We start from the raw sequence: 22,775 nt of genomic DNA on the forward strand, positions 1-22,775 counted from the left end.
TGTTGTTTTATAAGCCCTACTATACTATGATTCTAAAGATAATAGACTATGATTAATGCCCTATACTTGATTTAAAAGGCCTCTATACTATGATTTCAATAGCGTTATTAATAGATATAAAGCCCTATACTATGATTTAAAGTACCTATACTATGATTTTTAAGCCCTATACTATGATTTTAAGCCTATCTTACTATGATTTAAAGCCCTACCTATACTATGATTTAAAGCCCTTATACTATGATTTAAAAGCCTCTATACTATGATTTAAAGCTCCAGTATACTTAGACTAGTGATTTAAAGCCCTATACTTATGATTTTAACATCCCTATACTACTGATTTAAAGCTCTATAATAACAATGATTTTTATGGCACATATACTATGGATTTATAAGCCCCTCTGATTTAAAGCCGTTATACTATGATTTAAAGCCCTATACTGATGTCATCTTTAAAAAGCTACTATTACTATGATTTAAAGCCCTATTCTATGATTTAAAGCCCTATACTTTGATTTAAAGACCGTATACTTGATTTAAAGCCCCTATACTATGATTTTTAAAGCTCTATTACTATGATTTAAAGCCATATACTATGATTTAAAGCCTATTACTCATGATTTAAAGTTATTATACTATGATTTAAAGCTTTTACTTATGATTTAAAAGCCCTATACTATTGATTAAAAAGCCTATACTATGATTTAAAGCTAATATACTCATGATTTAAAGCTCCTATACATATGATTTAATGCCCTATACTATGACTGTTAAATGCTCCCTATACTATGATTTAACGTCCTTATACTATGATTTAATAGCCTTATAACAATGATTTAAAAAGCCCTCATACTATGATTTTTAAAGCCCTATACTATGATTTAAAGCCCTTAAAGCCCTTATTACTATGTATTTTAAGCCCTATTTATGATTTAAAGCATTTTAATTTGATTTAAGTCTCTATACCATGATTATATGCTACTATACTATGATTTAAAGCCCTAAAGCCCTTTATACTATGATTTAAAGCCCTATATACTATTGACTTTGATATGATTTAAAGCTCCCTATAACTATGATTTATACTATGATTTAAAGCCCTATACTATGATTTAAAGCTAAACTATATAAAGACCTGTACTATGATTTAAAGCTCTATACTATGATTTTAAAGATTATTTAAGCCCCCTATTACTTATGATTTAAAGCCCTATACTAATGATTTAAAGCCCTATACTATGGATTTAAAGCCCTATACTAATCCATTTAAAGCCCTATACTATGATTTAAAGCCCTATACTATGATTTAAAGCCCTTTACTATGATTTATACTATGACTTTGATTTAAAGCCCTATACTATGATTTAAAGCTAATACTATGATTTAAAGCCCTATACTATGATTTAAAGCCTATACTATGATTTAAAGCTCTATACTATGATTTATACTATGATTTAAAGCCCTATACTATGATTTAAAGTCTATGATTTACTATGATTTAAAGCCCTATACTATGATTTATACTATATGATTTAAAGCCCTATACTATGATTTAAAGCTCTTATACTATGATTTAAAGCCCTATACTATGATTTAAAGCCCTATACTATGATTTTAAAGCTTACTATACTATGATTTAAAGCCCTATACTATGATTTAAAGCCCTATACTATGATTTAAAGCCCTATACTAATGATTTTAAAGCCCTATACTATGATTTATACTATGATTTAAGCCCTGATAGCCCATTTATAGATCGATTTAAACTCCCTCTATACTATGATTTAAAGCCCCTATACTATGATTTAAAGCCCTATACTATGATTTAAAGCCCTATACTATGATTTAAAGCCCTATACTATATGAATTTAAAGCCCTATACTATGATTATAACTATGATTTTAAAGCCCTATACTATGATTTTAAAGCGCCTATACTATGATTTAAAGCCCTATACTATGATTTAAAGCCCTATACTATGATTTAAAGCCCTATACTATGATTTAAAGCCCTATACTAATGATTAAAGCCCTATACTATGATTTAAAGCCCTATACTATGATTTAAAGCTCTATACTATGATTTAAAGCCCTATACTATATTTAAAAGCACTATACTATGATTTAAAGCCCTATACTATGATTTAAAGCCCTATACTATGATTTAAAGCCCTATACTATGATTTAAAGCCCTATACTATGATTTAAAGCCCTATACTATGATTTAAAGCTCTATACTATGATTTAAAGCCCTATACTATGATTTAAAGCTCTATACTATGATTTAAAGCCCTTATACTATGATTTAAAGCTCTATACTATGATTTAAAGCCCTACAACTATGAATTTAAAGCCCTATACTATGATTTAAAGCCCTATACTATGATTTAAAGCCCTATATACTATGATTTAAAGCCCCTGATTTTTTACTATGATTTAAAGCTCTATACTATGATTTAAAGCCCTATACTATGATTTAAAGCCCTATACTATGATTTAAAGCTCTATACTATGATTTAAAGATCTATACTATGATTTAAAGCTCTATACTTTGATTTAAAGCTCTATACTATGGTTTTAAAGCCCTATACTATGATTTAAAGCTCTATACTATGATTTAAAGCCCTATACTATGATTTAAAGCCCTATACTATGATTTAAAGCCCTATACTATAATTTAAAGCCCTATACTATGATTTAAAGCCCTATACTATTATTTAAAGCTCTATACTATGATTTAAAAGCCCTATACTATGATTTAAAGCTCTGATTACTATGTTTAAAGCCCTATACTATGATTTAAAGCCCTATACAATGATTTATAGCCCTATACTATGATTTAAAAGCACTATACTATGTTATTAAAGCCTATACTATGATTTAAAAGCCCTATACTATGATTTAAAGATCCTGATTGATTAAAGCTCATATACTATGATTTAAAGCCCTATACTATGATTTAAAGCCTTTACTATGATTTAAAGCTATTCTATAAACTATACTATGATTTAAAGCCCTATACTATGATTTAGCTATATACTATGATTTAACAGCCCTAAAACTACTTGATTTAAGCTCTATAACTATGATTTAAAGCTCCTATACTATGATTTTAAAGCCCTATACTATGATTTAAAGCCCTAATACTATGATTTATAGCCCTACTATGATTAAAAGCCCTATACTTATGATTAAAGCCACTATACTATGATTTAAAGCTCTATACTATGATTTAAAGCTCTATACTATGATTTTAAAGCCCTATACTATGATTTAAAGCCTATGATTTAAAGCTCTATACTATATTTAAAGCCCCTATACTATGATTAAAGCCCTATACTATGATTTAAAGCCCTATTTAAACTGATTTAAATCTATACTATATTTAAAGCCCTATACTATGATTTAAAGCCCTATACTATGATTTAAAGCTCTATACTATGATTTAAAGCCCTATACTATGATTTAAAGCCCTATACTATGATTTAAAGCCCTATACTATGATTTAAAAGCTCTATGTAATACTATGACTTAAAGCCCTATACTATGATTTTAAAGCCTATTACTATGATTTAAAGACCCTATACTATGATTTAAAGCCCTATACTATGATTTAAAGCTCTATACTATGATTTAAAGCCCTATACTATGATTTAAAGCCCTATACTATGATTTAAAGCTACTATACTATGATATTTAAATGCTCTATACTATGATTTAAAGCTCTATACTATGATTTAAAGCCCTATACTATGATTTAAAAGCCTGAATTTAAAGCCTCTATACTATGATTTAAAGCCCTATACTATGATTTAAAGCCCTATACTATGATTTAAAGCTCTATACTATGATTTAAAGCCCTATACTATGATTAAAAGCCCTATACTATGATTTAAAGCTTCTATACTATGATTTAAAGCCCTATACTATGATTTAAAGCCCTATACTATGCTTAAAGCCCTATACTATCATTTAAAGCTCTATACTATGATTTAAAGCCCTATACTATATGATTTAAAGCTCTATACTATGATGTTAAAGCCCTATACTATGATTAAAGCCCTATACTATGATTTAAAGCCCTATACTATGATTTAAAGCCCTATACTATGATTTAAAGCCCTATACTATGATTTAAAGCCCTATACTATCATTTAAAGCTCTATACTATGCTTTAAAGCCCTATACTATGATTTAAAGCTCTATACTATGATTTAAAGCTCTATACTATGATTTAAAGCCCTATACTATGATTTAAAGCCCTATACTATCATTTAAAGCCCTATACTATGATTTAAAGCCCTATACTATGATTAAAGCTCTATACTATGATTTAAAGCTCTATACTATGATTTTATACTATCAGATTTAAAGCCCTATACTATGATTTAAAGCCCTATACTATGATTTAAAGCCCTATACTATGATTTAAAGCTCTATAACTATGATTTAAAGCCCTATACTATGATTTAAAGCCCTATACTATGATTTAAAGCCCTATACTATGATTTAAAGCCCTATACTATGATTTAAAGCTCTATACTATGATTTTAAAGCCCTATACTATGGCTTTAAAGCCCTATACTATCATTTAAAGCCCTATACTATGATTTAAAGCCCTATACTATGATATAAAGCCCTATACTATGATTTAAAGCCCTATACTATGATTTAAAAGATCTATACTATGATTTAAATGCCCTATACTATTATTTAAAGCTCCTATACTATGATTTAAAGCCCTATACTATGATTTAAAGCCCTATGATTTATACTATGATTTAAAGCCCTATACTATGATTTAAAGCCCTATACTATGATTTATACTATGATTTAAAGCCCTATACTATGATTTAAAGCCCTATACTATGATTTAAAGCCCTATACTATGATTTAAAGCTCTATACTATGATTTAAAGCCCTATACTATGATTTAAAGCTCTATACTATGATTTAAAGCCTATACTATGATTTAAAAGCCCTATACTATGATTTAAAGCTCTATACTATGATTTAAAGCCCTATACTATGATAAAGCTCTCTATACTATGATTTAAAGCTCTATACTATGATTTAAAGCCTATACTATGATTTAAAGCCCTATACTATGATTTTAAAGCTCTATACTATGATTTAAAGCTCTATACTATGATTTAAAGCTCTATACTATGATATAAAGCCCTATACTATGATTTAAAGCCCTATACTATGATTTAAAGCCCTATACTATGATTTAAAGCCCTATACTATGATTTAAAGCCCTATACTATGATTAAAAAGCCCTATACTATGATTTAAAGCCCTATACTATGATTTATACTATGATTTAAAGCCCTATACTATGATTTAAAGCTCTATACTATGATTTAAAGCCCTATACTATGATTTAAAGCTCTATACTATGATTTAAAGCCCTATACTATGATTTAAAGCTCTATACTATGATTTATACTATGATTTAAAGCCCTATACTATGATTTAAAGCCCTATACTATGATTTAAAGCTCTATACTATGATTTAAAGCTCTATACTATGATTTAAAGCCCTATACTATGATTTATACTATGATTTAAAGCCCTATACTATGATTTAAAGCCCTATACTATGATTTAAAGCCCTATACTATGATTTAAAGCCCTATACTATGATTTAAAGCCCTATACTATGATTTAAAGCCCTATACTATGATTTAAAGCTCTATACTATGATTTAAAGCCCTATACTATGATTTAAAGCTCTATACTATGATTTAAAGCCCTATACTATGATTTAAAGCTCTATACTATGATTTAAAGCTCTATACTATATTTAAAAGCCCTATACTATGATTTAAAGCCCTAAACAATGATTTAAAGCCCTATACTATGATTTAAAGCCCTATACTATGATTTAAAGCTCTATACTATGATTTAAAGCTCTAATACTATGATTTAAAGCTCTATACTATGATTTAAAGCCTATACTATGATTTAAAGCCCTATACTATGATTTAAAGCCCTATACTATGATTTAAAGCCCTATACTATGATTTAAAGCTCTATACTATGATTTAAAGCCCTATACTATGATTTAAAGCCCTATACTATGATTTAAAGCCCTATACTATGATTTAAAGCTCTATACTATGATTTAAAGCTCTATACTATGATTTAAAGCCCTATACTATGATTTAAAGCTCTATACTATGATTTAAAGCCTCTATACTATGATTTAAAGCACTATACTATGATTTAAAGCCCTATACTATGATTTAAAGCCCTATACTATGATTTAAAGCTCTATACTATGATTTAAAGCCCTATACTATGATTTAAAGCCCTATACTATGATTTAAAGCCCTATACTATGATTTAAAGCCCTATACTATGATTTAAAGCCCTATACTATGATTTAAAGCCCTATACTATGATTTAAAGCCCTATACTATGATTTAAAGCCCCTATGATTTAACTATACTATGATTTAAAGCCCTATACTATGATTTAAAGCTCTATACTATGATTTAAAGCCCTATACTATGATTTAAAGCCCTATACTATGATTTAAAGCCCTATACTATGATTTAAAGCCCTATACTATGATTTAAAGCCCTATACTATGATTTAAAGCCCTATACTATGATTTAAAGCCCTATACTATGATTTAAAGCTCTATACTATGATTTAAAGCTCTATACTATGATTTAAAGCCTATACTATACTATGATTTAAAGCCCTGATACTATGATTTAAAGCCCTATACTATGATTTAAAGCTCTATACTATGATTTAAAGCCCTATACTATGATTTAAAGCCCTATACTATGATTTAAAGCCATACTATACTATGATTTAAAGCCCTATACTATGATTTAAAGCCCTATACTATGATTTAAAGCCCTATACTATGATTTAAAGCCCTATACTATGATTTAAAGCTCTATACTATGATTTAAAGCCCTATACTATGATTTAAAGCTCTATACTATGATTTAAAGCCCTATACTATGATTTAAAGCCCTATACTATGATTTAAAGCCCTATACTATGATTTAAAGCTCTATACTATGATTTAAAGCCCTATACTATGATTTAAAGCCCTATACTATGATTTAAAGTTTAGCCTATACTATGATTTAAAGCTCTATACTATGATTAAAGCCCTATACTATGATTTAAAGCCCTATACTATGATTTAAAGCCCTATACTATGATTTAAAGCTCTATACTATGATTTAAAGCCCTATACTATGATTTAAAGCCCTATACTATGATTTAAAGCCTATACTATGATTTAAAGCTCTATACTATGGTTTAAAGCCCTATACTATGATTTAAAGCCCTACACTATGATTTATACTATGATTTAAAGCCCTATACTATGATTTAAAGCCCTATACTATGATTTAAAGCCCTATACTATGATTTAATAAAGCTCTATACTATGATTTAAAGCCCTATACTATGATTTAAAGCCCTATACTATGATTTAAAGCTCTATACTATGATTTAAAGCCCTATACTATGATTTAAAGCCCTATACTATGATTTAAAGCCCTATACTATGATTTAAAGCTCTATACTATGATTTAAAGCCCTATACTATGATTTAAAGCCCTATACTATGATTTAAAGCCCTATACTATGATTTAAAGCCCTATACTATGATTTAAAGCCCTATACTATGATTTAAAGCTCTATACTATGATTTAAAGCTCTATACTATGATTTAAAGCCCTATACTATGATTTAAAGCCCTATACTATGATTTAAAGCCCTATACTATGATTTAAAGCTCTATACTATGATTTAAAGCCCTATACTATGATTTAAAGCCCTATACTATGATTTAAAGCCCTATACTATGATTTAAAGCCCTATACTATGATTTATACTATGATTTAAAGCCCTATACTATGATTTAAAGCTCTATACTATGATTTAAAGCCCTATACTATGATTTAAAGCCCTATACTATGATTTAAAGCTCTATACTATGATTTAAAGCCCTATACTATGATTTAAAGCTCTATACTATGATTTAAAGCTCTATACTATGATTTAAAGCTCTATACTATGATTTAAAGCCCTATACTATGATTTAAAGCCCTATACTATGATTTAAAGCTCTATACTATGATTTAAAGCCCTATACTATGATTTAAAGCCCTATACTATGATTTAAAGCCCTATACTATGATTTAAAGCTCTATACTATGATTTAAAGCCCTATACTATGATTTAAAGCCCTATACTATGATTTAAAGCCCTATACTATGATTTAAAGCTCTATACTATGATTTAAAGCTCTGATTTAAAGCCCTATACTATGATTTAAAGCCCTATACTATGATTTAAAGCCCTATACTATGATTTAAAGCTCTATACTATGATTTAAAGCCCTATACTATGATTTAAAGCCCTATACTATGATTTAAAGCCCTATACTATGATTTAAAGCCCTATACTATGATTTAAAGCCCTATACTATGATTTAAAGCCCTATACTATGATTTAAAGCCCTATACTATGATTTAAAGCCCTATACTATGATTTAAAGCCCTATACTATGATTTATACTATGATTTAAAGCCCTATACTATGATTTAAAGCCCTATACTATGATTTAAAGCCCTATACTATGATTTAAAGCCCTATACTATGATTTAAGCTCTATACTATGATTTAAAGCCCTATACTATGATTTAAAGCCCTATACTATGATTTAAAGCCCTATACTATGATTTAAAGCCCTATACTATGATTTAAAGCCCTATACTATGATTTAAAGCCCTATACTATGATTTAAAGCTCTATACTATGATTTAAAGCCCTATACTATGATTTAAAGCCCTATACTATGATTTAAAGCCCTATACTATGATTTAAAGCCCTATACTATGATTTATACTATGATTTAAAGCCCTATACTATGATTTAAAGCCCTATACTATGATTTAAAGCCCTATACTATGATTTAAAGCCCTATACTATGATTTAAAGCCCTATACTATGATTTAAAGCTCTATACTATGATTTAAAGCTCTATACTATGATTTAAAGCCCTATACTATGATTTAAAGCTCTATACTATGATTTAAAGCCCTATACTATGATTTAAAGCCCTATACTATGATTTAAAGCTCTATACTATGATTTAAAGCCCTATACTATGATTTAAAGCCCTATACTATGATTTAAAGCCCTATACTATGATTTAAAGCCCTATACTATGATTTAAAGCCCTATACTATGATTTAAAGCCCTATACTATGATATAAAGCTCTATACTATGGCTTAAAGCTCTATACTATCATTTAAAGCCCTATATATATCTTATAAGTACCAATGGCCTTCACTTTCAACCCTTAGGATAACATACACATAACCTTAATATATTTAAAATTTGGGCTAAACTTAGGCTAAGTAATGAAATGTGCTTGTTTTGTTTTGACTCTAGACAGTTAGACCATACAGGTAAATGTAATTTCATAGAGCCACTGCAAGGAACTGCAGAACCCAGGCCTACATCATTTACTCAACTCTTTATGTCCGGGTTCTATGTACCAAATTTTATCAATATCTGTCAAGTAGAGTTCACCAGACAAAGTTGTGTCTAAAGAGAGACAGACAGACAAAACAACCCGATTCCAGTATAACACCCCCTCCCACCCCCCACCCCCCCATTCCAATATAAACAACCCCCCCCCCCCCTGCTGAACCACCCCCTCTTAACTTTGTGTGGGGGGGTATAATAATTCAGACAAATGACAAATACCCAAGTATATAGAACAAGAATTTACCTTTTCAATCTGTTTAACAATTTCGATTTTCTTCATATTTTTGTCCCATTTAGCGCGGTGTCCATTTGGTAAGGGTTCCACATAATCAAACACTACCTTTGGTTTGGCATTGTAAACTGCTTCACCTTTGTATCTGTAATAAGAGGAATTGTGTGAGTCATTATCAGGATATTCCTTAGGTGAACCATCAAATTGACTAATTTGGTTGATTTTGACTATTAAAGATTCAGTCATTTTAGAGAATAATCAATAAATATTGGACGACTAAAAGGTGATCAGAATACATGTAGATATATATACAAAATATATATTGGCTAATTACCTCAGGTGATCTACTACACCAGAATTATCCTCTTTATCTATAGAAATACAACATGTGATGTAAAAACCATGGGTATAGTTATATCTCATTATAAGATCAATCACATTAACCATGTAATAAAATCAAATGAAATTAAAGTTGTACATGGTACTTACTGAAATAAACACTTAGATCAGCATATTTCAATTGAATATTAACCCCCCCCCCCCCTATTGAATCATCTTTTATCACACAACAGGCCCGTCCAGTCATGTCATATGGCCATGTCATAAATATCATAAGACACATGTGTAATAACACTATTATATATGACGTCACATATAGATTTGACGTCATAATATCTGTATGACATCACATGATTGTTTCAGTAGACAGAAACGTCACATCTGAGCCAGATTTCTACTGTTTTATATATAGACACAAAATTTAAAGTTTCGCTTATATTTTTATTAATAAAAGTCATGTGATAAAGAGATTACACACTCGTGACTATGTGATATGAGATTTCTCAAACTCGTTAAATAATCTAATATGCCACTCGCCTATAGGCCAGTGACATATCAAATAATTGAACTCGTTTGATAAATTCCATATCACATAGTCACTCATGTAAGACCCTCTATTTATGTAGATTTACTAATACACTGTTCCTTAAGGTTTCTATGTAATACATATTTAGTATGGAGAGGATGCTTTTTTATTTATGAACAGGTTTATGAAACACCATATTAACTTCATCATTATCAAAAGCTGTTCTTATACAACCCTAGAGCCATAGGATAATAAACACATGAAATTTCATTCTTGCTGTTAAGTACTATTTAAGCTTTCGATCTCTTATTCAAGGTTTCTTTTCCTCTTCCCCCATGTGGTTTTCCTATGCTATATTTATGCCGCTCTGCAGTTCCTTGTTAAAAAGCACATGGTTAGATATCCAGCTGAGGAAATTCTTGACAATTTTGCCCGTTTTTCTGATAAATCATCGTTACTAATGAAAATATCGGTCAGATCTGAGTCATTAGTGCTATTTATTTCAATCTCCAGACTGCCTTTGGAATTCTGTAATAATTACGTGTACCCTTTGTGCAACTGCTCGTGTCTGTCAGACCGTTGGCCTTGTGGAACAGGCCTGGGTATACACAATCAGGGCCCCTCGTGTTCTCTATAGTGATAATGATCCTTCTCTATACCGTTTTAGTTACTTTGTAACTCAGCTCATTTGTGCACCCAACTACAAAAGCTAGACTTTCTGCGTTCTGAAAGGTTCCAGCCCAGTGCGATTTCCTTTTGTTACATGCAGCAAATATGCACAAGGTAACACCAGTACACTGCGCCCCACTACCACAGGCCGTGCACTAATTCCGCCTGACTTTTTTTTTTTTACATATTTCCTGGCTAGGTTTAAGACACTGTCTGTTTTTTATTTCTCTTTTTCTGTTATTTCAAAGAGAAAGCTGATGTAAGTGTTCATAACCATCATCATTCTTGTCTATGCTGGGTTTTTTATTATCAAAAATGTCCTTCAAGAGATCATCTACAATGTTAATGTAATGCAGCCGACATTGTAGGTAAGGATTGGAGGACACTTGAGTATAACTCCTGGCTCTTAGAAAGGATCATGAATGATCTTTGAATAAAGAATTTACTTATCCAGTATCAGTACAAATTGACATCACCAGTGTTACCGGAGATAGACCGGGCCAAAACTAGGATTTTATGGGGTGATAAAACTGCTTCTAAATCTCTGAGACATGATCTAAATAAATGATACCTAAATCATATTAAATAACAGCAAGGGAAAACTGAAAATTCTGACACATGTAAACAAAATGATCATACACCAAACATTTATCACTAGAAGTTAACATGTGAAACCCTCTTCACTGGTTTTACGCTGATAACGATCATTTACATTGCCAATTAACATCTAAATAACCTAGTAGATACTAATTATATACTTACAGGTAACTTCCACTAATTATATACTTACAGGTAACCTCACCTAATTATATACTTACAGGTAACTTCCACTAATTATATACTTACAGGTAACTTCACTAATTATATACTTACAGGTAACTTCCACTAATTATATACTTACAGGTAACTTCCACTAATTATATACTTACAGGTAACTTCCACTAATTATATACTTACAGGTAACCTCACCTAAGTATTATACTTACAGGTAACCTCCACTAATTATATACTTACAGGTAACCTCCACTAATTATATACTTACAGGTAACCTCCACTAATTATATACTTACAGGTAACCTCACCTAATTATATACTTACAGGTAACCTCCACTAATTATATACTTACAGGTAACCTCCACTAATTATATACTTACAGGTAACCTCCACTAATTATATACTTACAGGTAACCTCCACTAATTATATACTTACAGGTATCACTATTATATACTTACAGGTAACTTCCACTAATTATATACTTACAGGTACTTCACTAGTTATATACTTACAGGTAACTCCACTAATTATATACTTACAGGTAACTTCCACTAATTATATACTTACAGGTAACTTCACTAATTATATACTTACAGGTAACTCCACTAATTATATACTTACAGGTAACCTCACTAATTATATACTTACAGGTAACCTCCACTAATTATATACTTACAGGTAACTCCACTAATTATATACTTACAGGTAACCCCACTAATTATATACTTACAGGTAACCTCCACTAATTATATACTTACAGGTAACCTCCACTAATTATATACTTACAGGTAACCTCCACTAATTATATACTTACAGGTAACCTCCACTAATTATATACTTACAGGTAACCCCCACTAGTTATATACTTACAGGTAACCTCCACTAATTATATACTTACAGGTAACCCCCACTAATTATATACTTACAGGTAACCTCCACTAATTATATACTTACAGGTAACCTCCACTAATTATATACTTACAGGTAACCTCCACTAATTATATACTTACAGGTAACCTCCACTAATTATATACTTACATGTAACTTCCACTAATTATATACTTACAGGTAACCTCCACTAATTATATACTTACAGGTAACCTCCCTCAAATTCTGGCTCAGGAGACTTCTTACTGGAGATTTTGAAATGTGTCTGGAACAAAGATAAAACCTAGTTTACTTTGTGTTCATAAATAGCACCACATCCTTACCATGTCAAAGTTTTAGAGTGAAGAGCAAGCTTACATAGTTACCAGCTTGTTTTAGTAGATAATTGGCTATATGTCATATTTTATATGGTAACAGTTAACATGGATGTTACCCTTATCCCATGGGAGTTTGTGTTACTGAGAAATCCAAAGCAAGCTGGTCTGAACTGTTGTGGTTGATTCCAACCAAGAACAATAATTAATCCTACCCTATTTAATGTATGAATGATATGTGCACTACTACCAAGACCAGTGGTAAGGCAGATATATTAAGGTATTGCAATGACATTAACACAATAACCACATTTCCTTTTTCTGCTCAAGCTTTCTTATTGATAATAGATCCATCCTTATTGAACATGGTCAGTGTTGAAATATGTGAAAATTTCCTATAACCCTTGAAATGATGACCTTAACCTTTGATTAGATGATATGGAATTCGACTTACAACCAAGTGTAGCGAATAGTACCAGTATCCACTATTTTGTTCTTCATAAAACCAACATAAACCTTTGAACAAGGTGGAGGTATCTTAATCCAATGTAAATGTTACAAAGTTTCACTGAAATCCCTCCAGTTATTGAGTTTAGGAGGAGTAGTCAGTTGACCGTCTAGACAGACAGACAGAATGAGATGGACAGACAAGTGAGACCAGTATACCATTTACCCCCTAACTTTGTTGCAGCCTATTCAAGTGATATGAGTTTAAACTAGGTATAATTGTACAGGCATAGATCAGTGTATTTTTGTCAAATACACTAGGGGGCCGCAGTGGGCAAGTGGTTAATATATGTCTCAATCGACATATTACCACAAGTCTTACACCTCTGGGCCACAGTGACTGAGTGGTTAAGATGTCACGACATATTACCACAAGTCTTACACCTCTGGGCCACAGTGACTGAGTGGTTAAGATGTCACGACATATTACCACAAGTCTTACACCTCTGGGCCACAGTGACTGAGTGGTTAAGATGTCACGACATATTACCACAAGTCTTACACCTCTGGGCCACAGTGACTGAGTGGTTAAGATGTCACGACATATTACCTAAAGTCTTCCACCTGGGTCACGGGTTTGAATCCCATGTGGGGTAATTGCCTGATAGTGACGGCTAGTCAGTGGTTTTTAAAGTTTTTCTCTGGGTAGTCTGGCTTTCCTCCACCAACAAACCTGGCACGTTCTTACATGACCATGGCTGCATGTTAATAGGACGTTAAACTAATAAAACCCAGACCCACCTTCAAATACAACATTTCTCATACCTGAAGAGAAATAGATTAATTTATCTTGCCTTTATTTTTTTCTGCTTTTTTCTTTTTTAAATCTTTTTAACCTATCCTCATTTGTTATTTATGGCTAGCTGGCCTGTACGTTGCATTGATGCTGATTACATATATACCTGAGGTATGATTGCTTTTCTTACCTGAGATTTATAATACAATACACGTATACATGTACGTGTATATACATGCATGCTTACCTATGCATGGGGCATGTTTCTAAACAAAAGTCACTTTATTATATTCATTCTTTAAAGCAATGCTGACTTTGGTTAAATCCCAAAAAGGATAAGTTACAAGTGTATAGTTTACGCTGACTTTGGTTAAAGGGACAATTCATTCTAAGAGAACATTAAAATTTGTACATATATCGGAAAACCCCAGTTCTAATGGAATTTAGATCAGTCGGTTTTACTGTGATGTGCCTGAAAAGCCCATGGTGGTGACATGTGTGTGAAATTTTCAAACTCACTCGCTGTCCACCATTACACATTGTGGTCGAACTTCTTGTATGCCGAGCCCTGTCCCTTGCTCGTAGAGTAATACAACTTTTGTCTATAACTGCTCAAATCGCTCTGACTATAGTTTGTTTACCTTATTAGGTGAATTATCTTGCCTCAAAATCATTTTATCACCTTCGCAGTGGTTATGTAGTTCATTTGTTTAACGTGCGTGACTTTGGCTCGGGTATAGGTACAGCGCCCATATTCTACCTGCTTAATCGTATTGATCAACGATTTGATATTTCAACGATATTAATTAAAATACTTAACAATGACGTGGAATTTGTCAATGTTTAACGTTATTTGTTTCATAAGAAATATAGAACAATACATTTATGCCATATTTCACTTCTTGGTTATGTAAAAGAATTAGCCTGAGTGAATTGTCCCTTTAAATCCCAAAAAGGTTAAGTTACAAGTGTATAGTTTATTATATCTAAGTTTATGTTTTATTATATAGCACATAACACACTATTTCTGAAGTTTCCAAATACCTGGTGGTGGATACCTTTTCCCTAAAACCAAAGCAAGAACAGGGTGCCATTGGTAAAATTTAGAATTTACAGTTTGTAGATAATATGAGCTTGACCTAAAGCTGTCATTTCATCCTAATTAACTAATGTTAGTGTAATACAAATCTTTGTGTAATTTCACGAGAGAACTCAAACGTGATTACAAATGTTTAGTGAGAATCAAATCTAAAATGAATGCAGTTAACAGACTCATTAATCATGAATTAATGTATTAAAAAATACAAAAAATGACAAGAATTATTGTATCCACGATAAAAAGTGGTTAACAGGTAAATCCTTCAGATTAACAAGACTCTCCACCCACGTAATACCACCCACCAAACAGGACGACAATCAATATCTGACAAAAATGATACATTGTTATAGCATTGATATATTAAAAATAGCGCTTTTAAATTAAATATTTCATTATGAGTTTTCTATCTACAGGAATAATTTTATTGACGATGAGGCAAGTCAATTTACAGTACAATTAGACAGAATTTCTGATATTTAGATTAATTCTCCACACACAAAGGATTTGAATACCACATAGAATGAAATTCTCAAATGATGGGCATGAAAATATTGGTTATAATAAACTAAATCCAGCTGGCAGTAGGAAGGGGTGGGGGTGGCGAGGAAGAAAACTGGTGTGAGGGTGTGTACTGGAATGTTAACTCATCTATATACACTTTATACATTAATGAGGAGATTTTATAGTTCAGTCCAGAATATGATATACATAACTTTATGTCCATGATGATAACTAATTTAAAAGGCTAGTGAAAGGAGAAAAAAAAAAGTGAGAATTTATGTAGGTTCAATCTTTATTAGGCTGTATTAATATAAGCTCAACATCAGAAATATGTGGGTTTTTTTTAGGTGTCTGAAATCTGACATTTTTTACATCAAGCACATTCTTCACATTCCTCTCAGCTATCACCTGAGTTAACCTTCCAACACTAATCTCAGCAGGAATCCAATAGTCATCAAAACCCAGTACTCCTATCCCTAAAATGATCGTGTGACACCACCAACAGAATTAACCTGACTACTGTAGTATATAATCATGGTCGAAATAACGTGTCATGATCTTCAAGCTAACAAGTCTAAATGTGATCAGTCTAGTTATACTGTACAGACACGCCATTCAGTGGGAGCCTTGAGAATAGTTTAGCCTTAATTACCCCTGAAACGAGATTTGATTCTTGTCATTGATTATAAAAATGTCCTGTTGGTAATGTTTACACATTGATCATCCTCAAAAGTTCTTTGAAATGATTATATATATATAAGACTTCTGGAATGGCTGAAACAATGTGGTCACTTTGGTGTTGAGACTGCGCTTAAGCTAACCATGCTTTAAGTGAGCTGTCTGGTGAAGAGACTGTCTGCTCCAGTAATTCTGATCCTGTTACACTCAAAAATGTCAATTACACAGACAAAGTCTGTCCCTTTAATTAAGGAAATGCTAATTTATGAATAATCACTTATATGGGATAGGACAGAGTAATAGTTTACCACAATGAAAGGCGAACCAGACATCACAGTAATGATTAGTAACCTTTTATGACACAACTGTTACAAACCAGGATCCCTATCTCTTATCACATCTTCAGTCAGGGGGTGGACAGAATAGCAAGACGATTACACTGGTAAATATACAGTACTGCTTGTAAATATGCACGTTCTCAACAGAGCTACAGGATTCAACAAGGGGCGTTTGGTTCAAGTGGTCACCAATATAACATAATTCAACAAGGGGCGTTTGGTTCAAGTGGTCACCAATATAACAGGATTCAACAAGGGGCGTTTGGTTCAAGTGGTCACCAATATAACAGGATTCAACAAGGGGCGTTTGGTTCAAGTGGTCACCAATATAACAGGAATTCAACAAGGGCGTTTGGTACAAGTGTCACATATAAAGTTCAAGGGGGGGGTCACCAATATAACGATTCAACAAGGGCGTTTGGTCAAGTGGTCACCAATATAAAGGATTCAACAAGGGGCGTTTGGTCAAGTGGTCTACACTTTCAGTGGTCACAATATAACAATTAGGGCGTTTGGTACAAGTGGTCACCAATATAACAGGATTCAACAAGGGGCGTTTGGTGGACAAGTGGTCACCAATATAACAGGATTCAACAAGGGGCGTTTGGTACAAGTGGTCACCAATATAACAGGATTCAACAAGGGGCGTTTGGTACAAGTGGTCACCAATATAACAGGATTCAACAAGGGGCGTTTGGTACAAGTGGTCACCAATATAACAGGATTCAACAAGGGGCGTTTGGTACAAGTGGTCACCAATATAACAGGATTCAACAAGGGGCGTATGGTTCAAGTGGTCACCAATATAACAGGATTCAACAAGGGGCGTTTGGTACAAGTGGTCACCAATATAACAGGATTCAACAAGGGGCGTTTGGTACAAGTGGTCACCAATATAACAGGATTCAACAAGGGCGTTTGGTACAAGTGGTCACCAATATAACAGGATTCAACAAGGGGCGTTTGGTACAAGTGGTCACCAATATAACAGAATTCAACAAGGGGCGTTTGGTACAAGTGGTCACCAATATAACAGAATTCAACAAGGGGCGTTTGGTACAAGTGGTCACCAATATAACAGGATTCAACAAGGGGCGTTTGGTACAAGTGGTCACCAATATAACAGGATTCAACAAGGGGCGTTTGGTACAAGTGGTCACCAATATAACAGGATTCAACAAGGGGCGTTTGGTACAAGTGGTCACCAATATAACAGGATTCAACAAGGGGCGTTTGGTACAAGTGGTCACCAATATAACAGGATTCAACAAGGGGCGTTTGGTACAAGTGGTCACCAATATAACAGGATTCAACAAGGGGCGTTTGGTACAAGTGGTCACCAATATAACAGGATTCAACAAGGGGCGTTTGGTACAAGTGGTCACCAATATAACAGGATTCAACAAGGGGCGTTTGGTACAAGTGGTCACCAATATAACAGGATTCAACAAGGGGCGTTTGGTACAAGTGGTCACCAATATAACAGGATTCAACAAGGGGCGTTTGGTACAAGTATTCACCAATATAACAAAGAGTTTTATTCTAATTTCATATACTGTAGATAGCTAATGAGATGTGTAAAGATCTGCCTGCAAAGTTTCAGACGATGCCCAGGAGAGCACTTTAGGATACAGACTTCTGAACACATTTGTTTTCTCAATGTCCAAATAATTACAGTTCTAAGGGAAATTTCCGGAGGAGAAACAAAAACCAGATTCGGTTGGATTACGACCATGGATTTTTATGGGGTAATGAAAATCCTGTCTACTTGTATTTCCAGTCACTTCTTTATCTGCGTTCATGCATCTGATGGTTTTTATTACCTCAAGCACCCAAATTATGTAACCCACGAAAAGTAATTCCTTACTCAATAACTGGGAACAGCTTCCACTAACTGTGTCTCTCTCTGCGTGTGTATAATAAAAACCACACATTACTGTGGGCAGTATTAGCACTGCATAAGTAATATCTACACTTAAAATTCTGATAAAATTTGTTAACCACTATCATCAAATTAATATATATTACATTTTCATGTATTCAGGCAATCTCACAGGAATGTGTTAACGTGAAGTTTGAGGAAGGTATTTAAGTACATTCACAGCTAACACACTGCATTAATAGGGGGCTGAATTGAATCACTCTGAATATGATCAGTCTGACATGGTAATTAAATTAATTAATTTGTTAGAAATTATTAAAAAGTCAGAGCCATAATCAATTTCAGTATATGGACTGGAAAGTAATAATTTGGTGTACTTACTACGTAGCATGCTACATAAAAATGTAAATTTAAAACTCAAAACTTTATAATTCACCACTAATGGTTTTTTCCTTTTGAAGTTTCTACATAAAGGTAAGCGACATTGATCCAATTAATGAATTAACTGAATATATCTATTTATTCTTCTACATGTATTATGGGAAAACATGTATCAGTATTCAATACACAGTAAATCGTGTTTATTACAAAGATGCCTACAACAAATTTATGGTTACAGGTACAAACCAGTGAATGTCTGTTATCCATCAAGTTTCCTGTAAGAAGTTTATGATATGGTTATAATGAAGTTTGTTTATAGCGAAGTGATTATGTTGGTCACCACTGACCAGGGCCGTTTTCAATTACACGGTTTGACTGGTTGGACCTAATTGTTCGTTTCTTAATTAAAGACGGACCTGGTGATTTTATATTGTTTTCAGACGAGCCTTCACAAAGCCCTCACAGGCCTGTATGAAAAACTGCAGGTCTGTCAGGATTTATACTTGAAATAATGACTTTAACCAACAGTCGTTCTGGTTGTTCCAAATAAACGAAAACGGCCCAGATGTTTGTTATAGCCAGGTTTTAATGTAGAAATCGACTGTGATCATTTAGATTTTAATCATTTGATACACTAGAATTTTGATTCAATTCTATAAATTGATAAGATATATCTATAACACTTGTAATTAATGCTTACAGCCTGAACATGATTGGCGAAGTGTAGAATCAGTATGATAAGCAGGTGCACGCCATTAGATCTACAGACATGTACACATCATTAAACATAAATTATTGTTCGTCTGATTAAAACTGGGCCTTTAATCGTCACCGATCCACTGGGTCATTTAGCGCCAATCATAGAAAACCTTTTTAATATCGTGCATGTTACATTCCATACAAGTATCAATAATCGATCGCGATGAAGCATTAAATATCGGGAAAATGTCTGAAAAAAACGCCAGGCCCTGGTATCAAAGAAAACACAATAACTAGACACACAGAAAACATACTAAATAAATGACTGACTAAGGTTGTCATTGATGTCAACACCAGAATTTCACCTGCAACTTTCGAGACATCAGTCTTACGTAATGACAGTTGTCACAGACGGACACATGTGTGCGCCGTGATAATATCATAAATATTTACCGTGGATTTCGCCTCCGTCCATCCTTCGGTATCGTGATAGTATTTCTGTAGCCTGGCTGCTACTTCCTCTCCTCTTTTCCTGTATTCCTCCACGGTTTTAGACATTTTCTGTTATTTAGAAAGCGTCTGTGATATACCTGTGTTTCACTTCCTAAGTACCGTTGTGTCACACACAGAGCGAGAGCGTGCACTAAAATAAACTGACGTGGTCATGTGATCTAGTGACCCCAGCAAAGGTCACGCGGGGAGCAGTCATTATACACAGCGCTTTGTTACCCCGTCAATGAGCTTTTGTTTTAATTCAAGACCAGCTACACGCATAAACATGCTTCAAATGCAACCAGCGAAGAAGAAGATCTATGGAATATAAACATAATGAAAGCCACAACTTCTAATGATCGATTTGTGCACAATTTAGTTGATGCAGTAATAAGTTAATAGTTCAAATCTATCGTTGTACTTTGTATACATAGATTCCATCAAATCCTGAAAATATTTTTTTTAAACTGTTAGTCCGTAAACGAATTTATACATACATGCGCATGCATGCGCATACAAATCAGAAACATACATACATGTAATATGTTACAAGTATTCTGATATAAATGTATGTTATGATTTTTTTAAATAAAGGTGCACCATACATTCATGTAATTCACATTTCATAATTCGTGTTTCATTAAGTGTGTTATATAGGTTTTATTCTAAAGGAAGGCCCACCCACCCAATGGCAATATTATGGGCAGGTAATCAAGAGTCATGAACAAAATTAATTATTGTGTTAGACAAAGTGAAAATTAAATTTTCCTCGTGAATTATGAGATGATTTATAGTTGTCGGAGTTTAAAAATCATCCATCCTATTACATTATAGTCTAGCGTGTGTGAGAAGCCTCCACAAACGCTATTATAGATAATTAGAGGTTATTACAGGTGCATTTCAATAAAATTACTTATCTATGATGTGATGCATAGTGTATAATAACCTTTACCAACCCCACGTGCACTAAAATGCACGAGATTTACATAAGGAGGTGCACGGTTTAAACAGCTTTAATGACTTGAGAAGAGCGCACGTGGGCACGTGATGATGTAACAAGCCACCCACACATAGCGTTTGTCAGCGATACCACATCCGCCACTTTGTGTTCTATTAATAACAAAGAACAAAGATGTCGTTGGTTGCGATACCACATCCGCCACTTTGTGTTCTATTAATAACAAAGATGTCGTTGGTTGTAATTATATAAGTCCTTGGTTTTAAGTTGATTAATGGTGCTATTATGTAATGGGGATAAATTTTCTTAAAGCACAATAAAAAAACTTACGAAAATTTATATCGATTGCCTAAACGAATGCAATTATTTTCTACGTAATCTAGACATATAGCTAGCTATCAAAGGACGATGGCGGGAAACATAAGGCGACTCGCTTTATGAAAATTTAATTTTGATTTATTTCAATACGATTCAGTAGAAGATGGTAAGTGTAGTATGAACGGTAAGATAATAACTTTTGTAACTCAAAATCATCAATCTCGTTTTACATTCCTATTTTGAAAAATGAGAAGCCGTTTTAGAAATGTAGTGGTCCTTTAAATGTTTATGTTAGTGTGTGGTGCGGGATTTCCCTGTCATCTTCAATAATCCAAGGGTTTCTATTATTGAGGTTATATTCATACTACAGTGAAAGTAACCCCTGGAATATCGAAGATGTTTTCCTTTAGGAGCCCCAATTTACTCATCCTCGATACTCCAGGGCTTCCGATCACTAGCGATCTCTACACCCCTGGACTATCTCATAGTGAAATTGAAGGCAGTTCAGCCGAAAACATTTGGCCAACAAACTTGAGGAAATTTCTAAACTAAAATTCCCTTATACCATGAAGCCTTGCAGATAGTGCTATATAATTGTACCTCCTTACCACATTTCAAAAGGCGACTAAATTTGAGATCATATATTTCTTTTCAAGTCTCGGTTAGGGACGACTGGTTTGTCCGGTATCGGTATAACGTTACCAGGAGGGTTGTTCTGTTCGGTGCCTTTCGTGGAACTCTTTGGTGAAATAGCAATATAATAAGGACAAGAGTAACACTATGACAAGGATAAACAACATAAACAGCAATTAACAATCAACCAACCAGAATTGTTATAGAAGTATTAGTACTCTGGAGGTGAGGAACCCTCCCTGATTTACACTGTATTATTGGTGTATTACGAAT

The 22,775-nt window shown here is 32.9% G+C and overlaps 1 protein-coding gene across 2 annotated transcripts in view; it reads right to left on the minus strand.

Moving 5' to 3' along the window:
* The window catches only part of LOC138332883 (stAR-related lipid transfer protein 5-like), a 48,510-nt gene extending 27,721 nt beyond the window's left edge, over nucleotides 1–20,789 (minus strand). The window contains exons 1-3 of one of the 2 annotated variants that reach the window (XM_069280880.1): nucleotides 20,555–20,789; nucleotides 13,173–13,231; nucleotides 9,782–9,914 (exon numbers count right to left, since the gene is read on the minus strand). In XM_069280880.1, coding sequence (XP_069136981.1) covers nucleotides 9,782–9,914; nucleotides 13,173–13,231; nucleotides 20,555–20,659 — 297 coding nt within the window. In that variant the 5' untranslated portion in view covers nucleotides 20,660–20,789. The remainder of the gene's footprint in view (nucleotides 1–9,781; nucleotides 9,915–13,172; nucleotides 13,232–20,554) is intronic. The other variant, XM_069280881.1, reaches the window with a different exon arrangement.
* Between the last annotated feature and the right edge of the window lie 1,986 nt (nucleotides 20,790–22,775).

The sequence above is a fragment of the Argopecten irradians genome, chromosome 10 (genome assembly GCF_041381155.1).
Source record: "Argopecten irradians isolate NY chromosome 10, Ai_NY, whole genome shotgun sequence".
Classification (NCBI taxonomy): domain Eukaryota; kingdom Metazoa; phylum Mollusca; class Bivalvia; order Pectinida; family Pectinidae; genus Argopecten; species Argopecten irradians.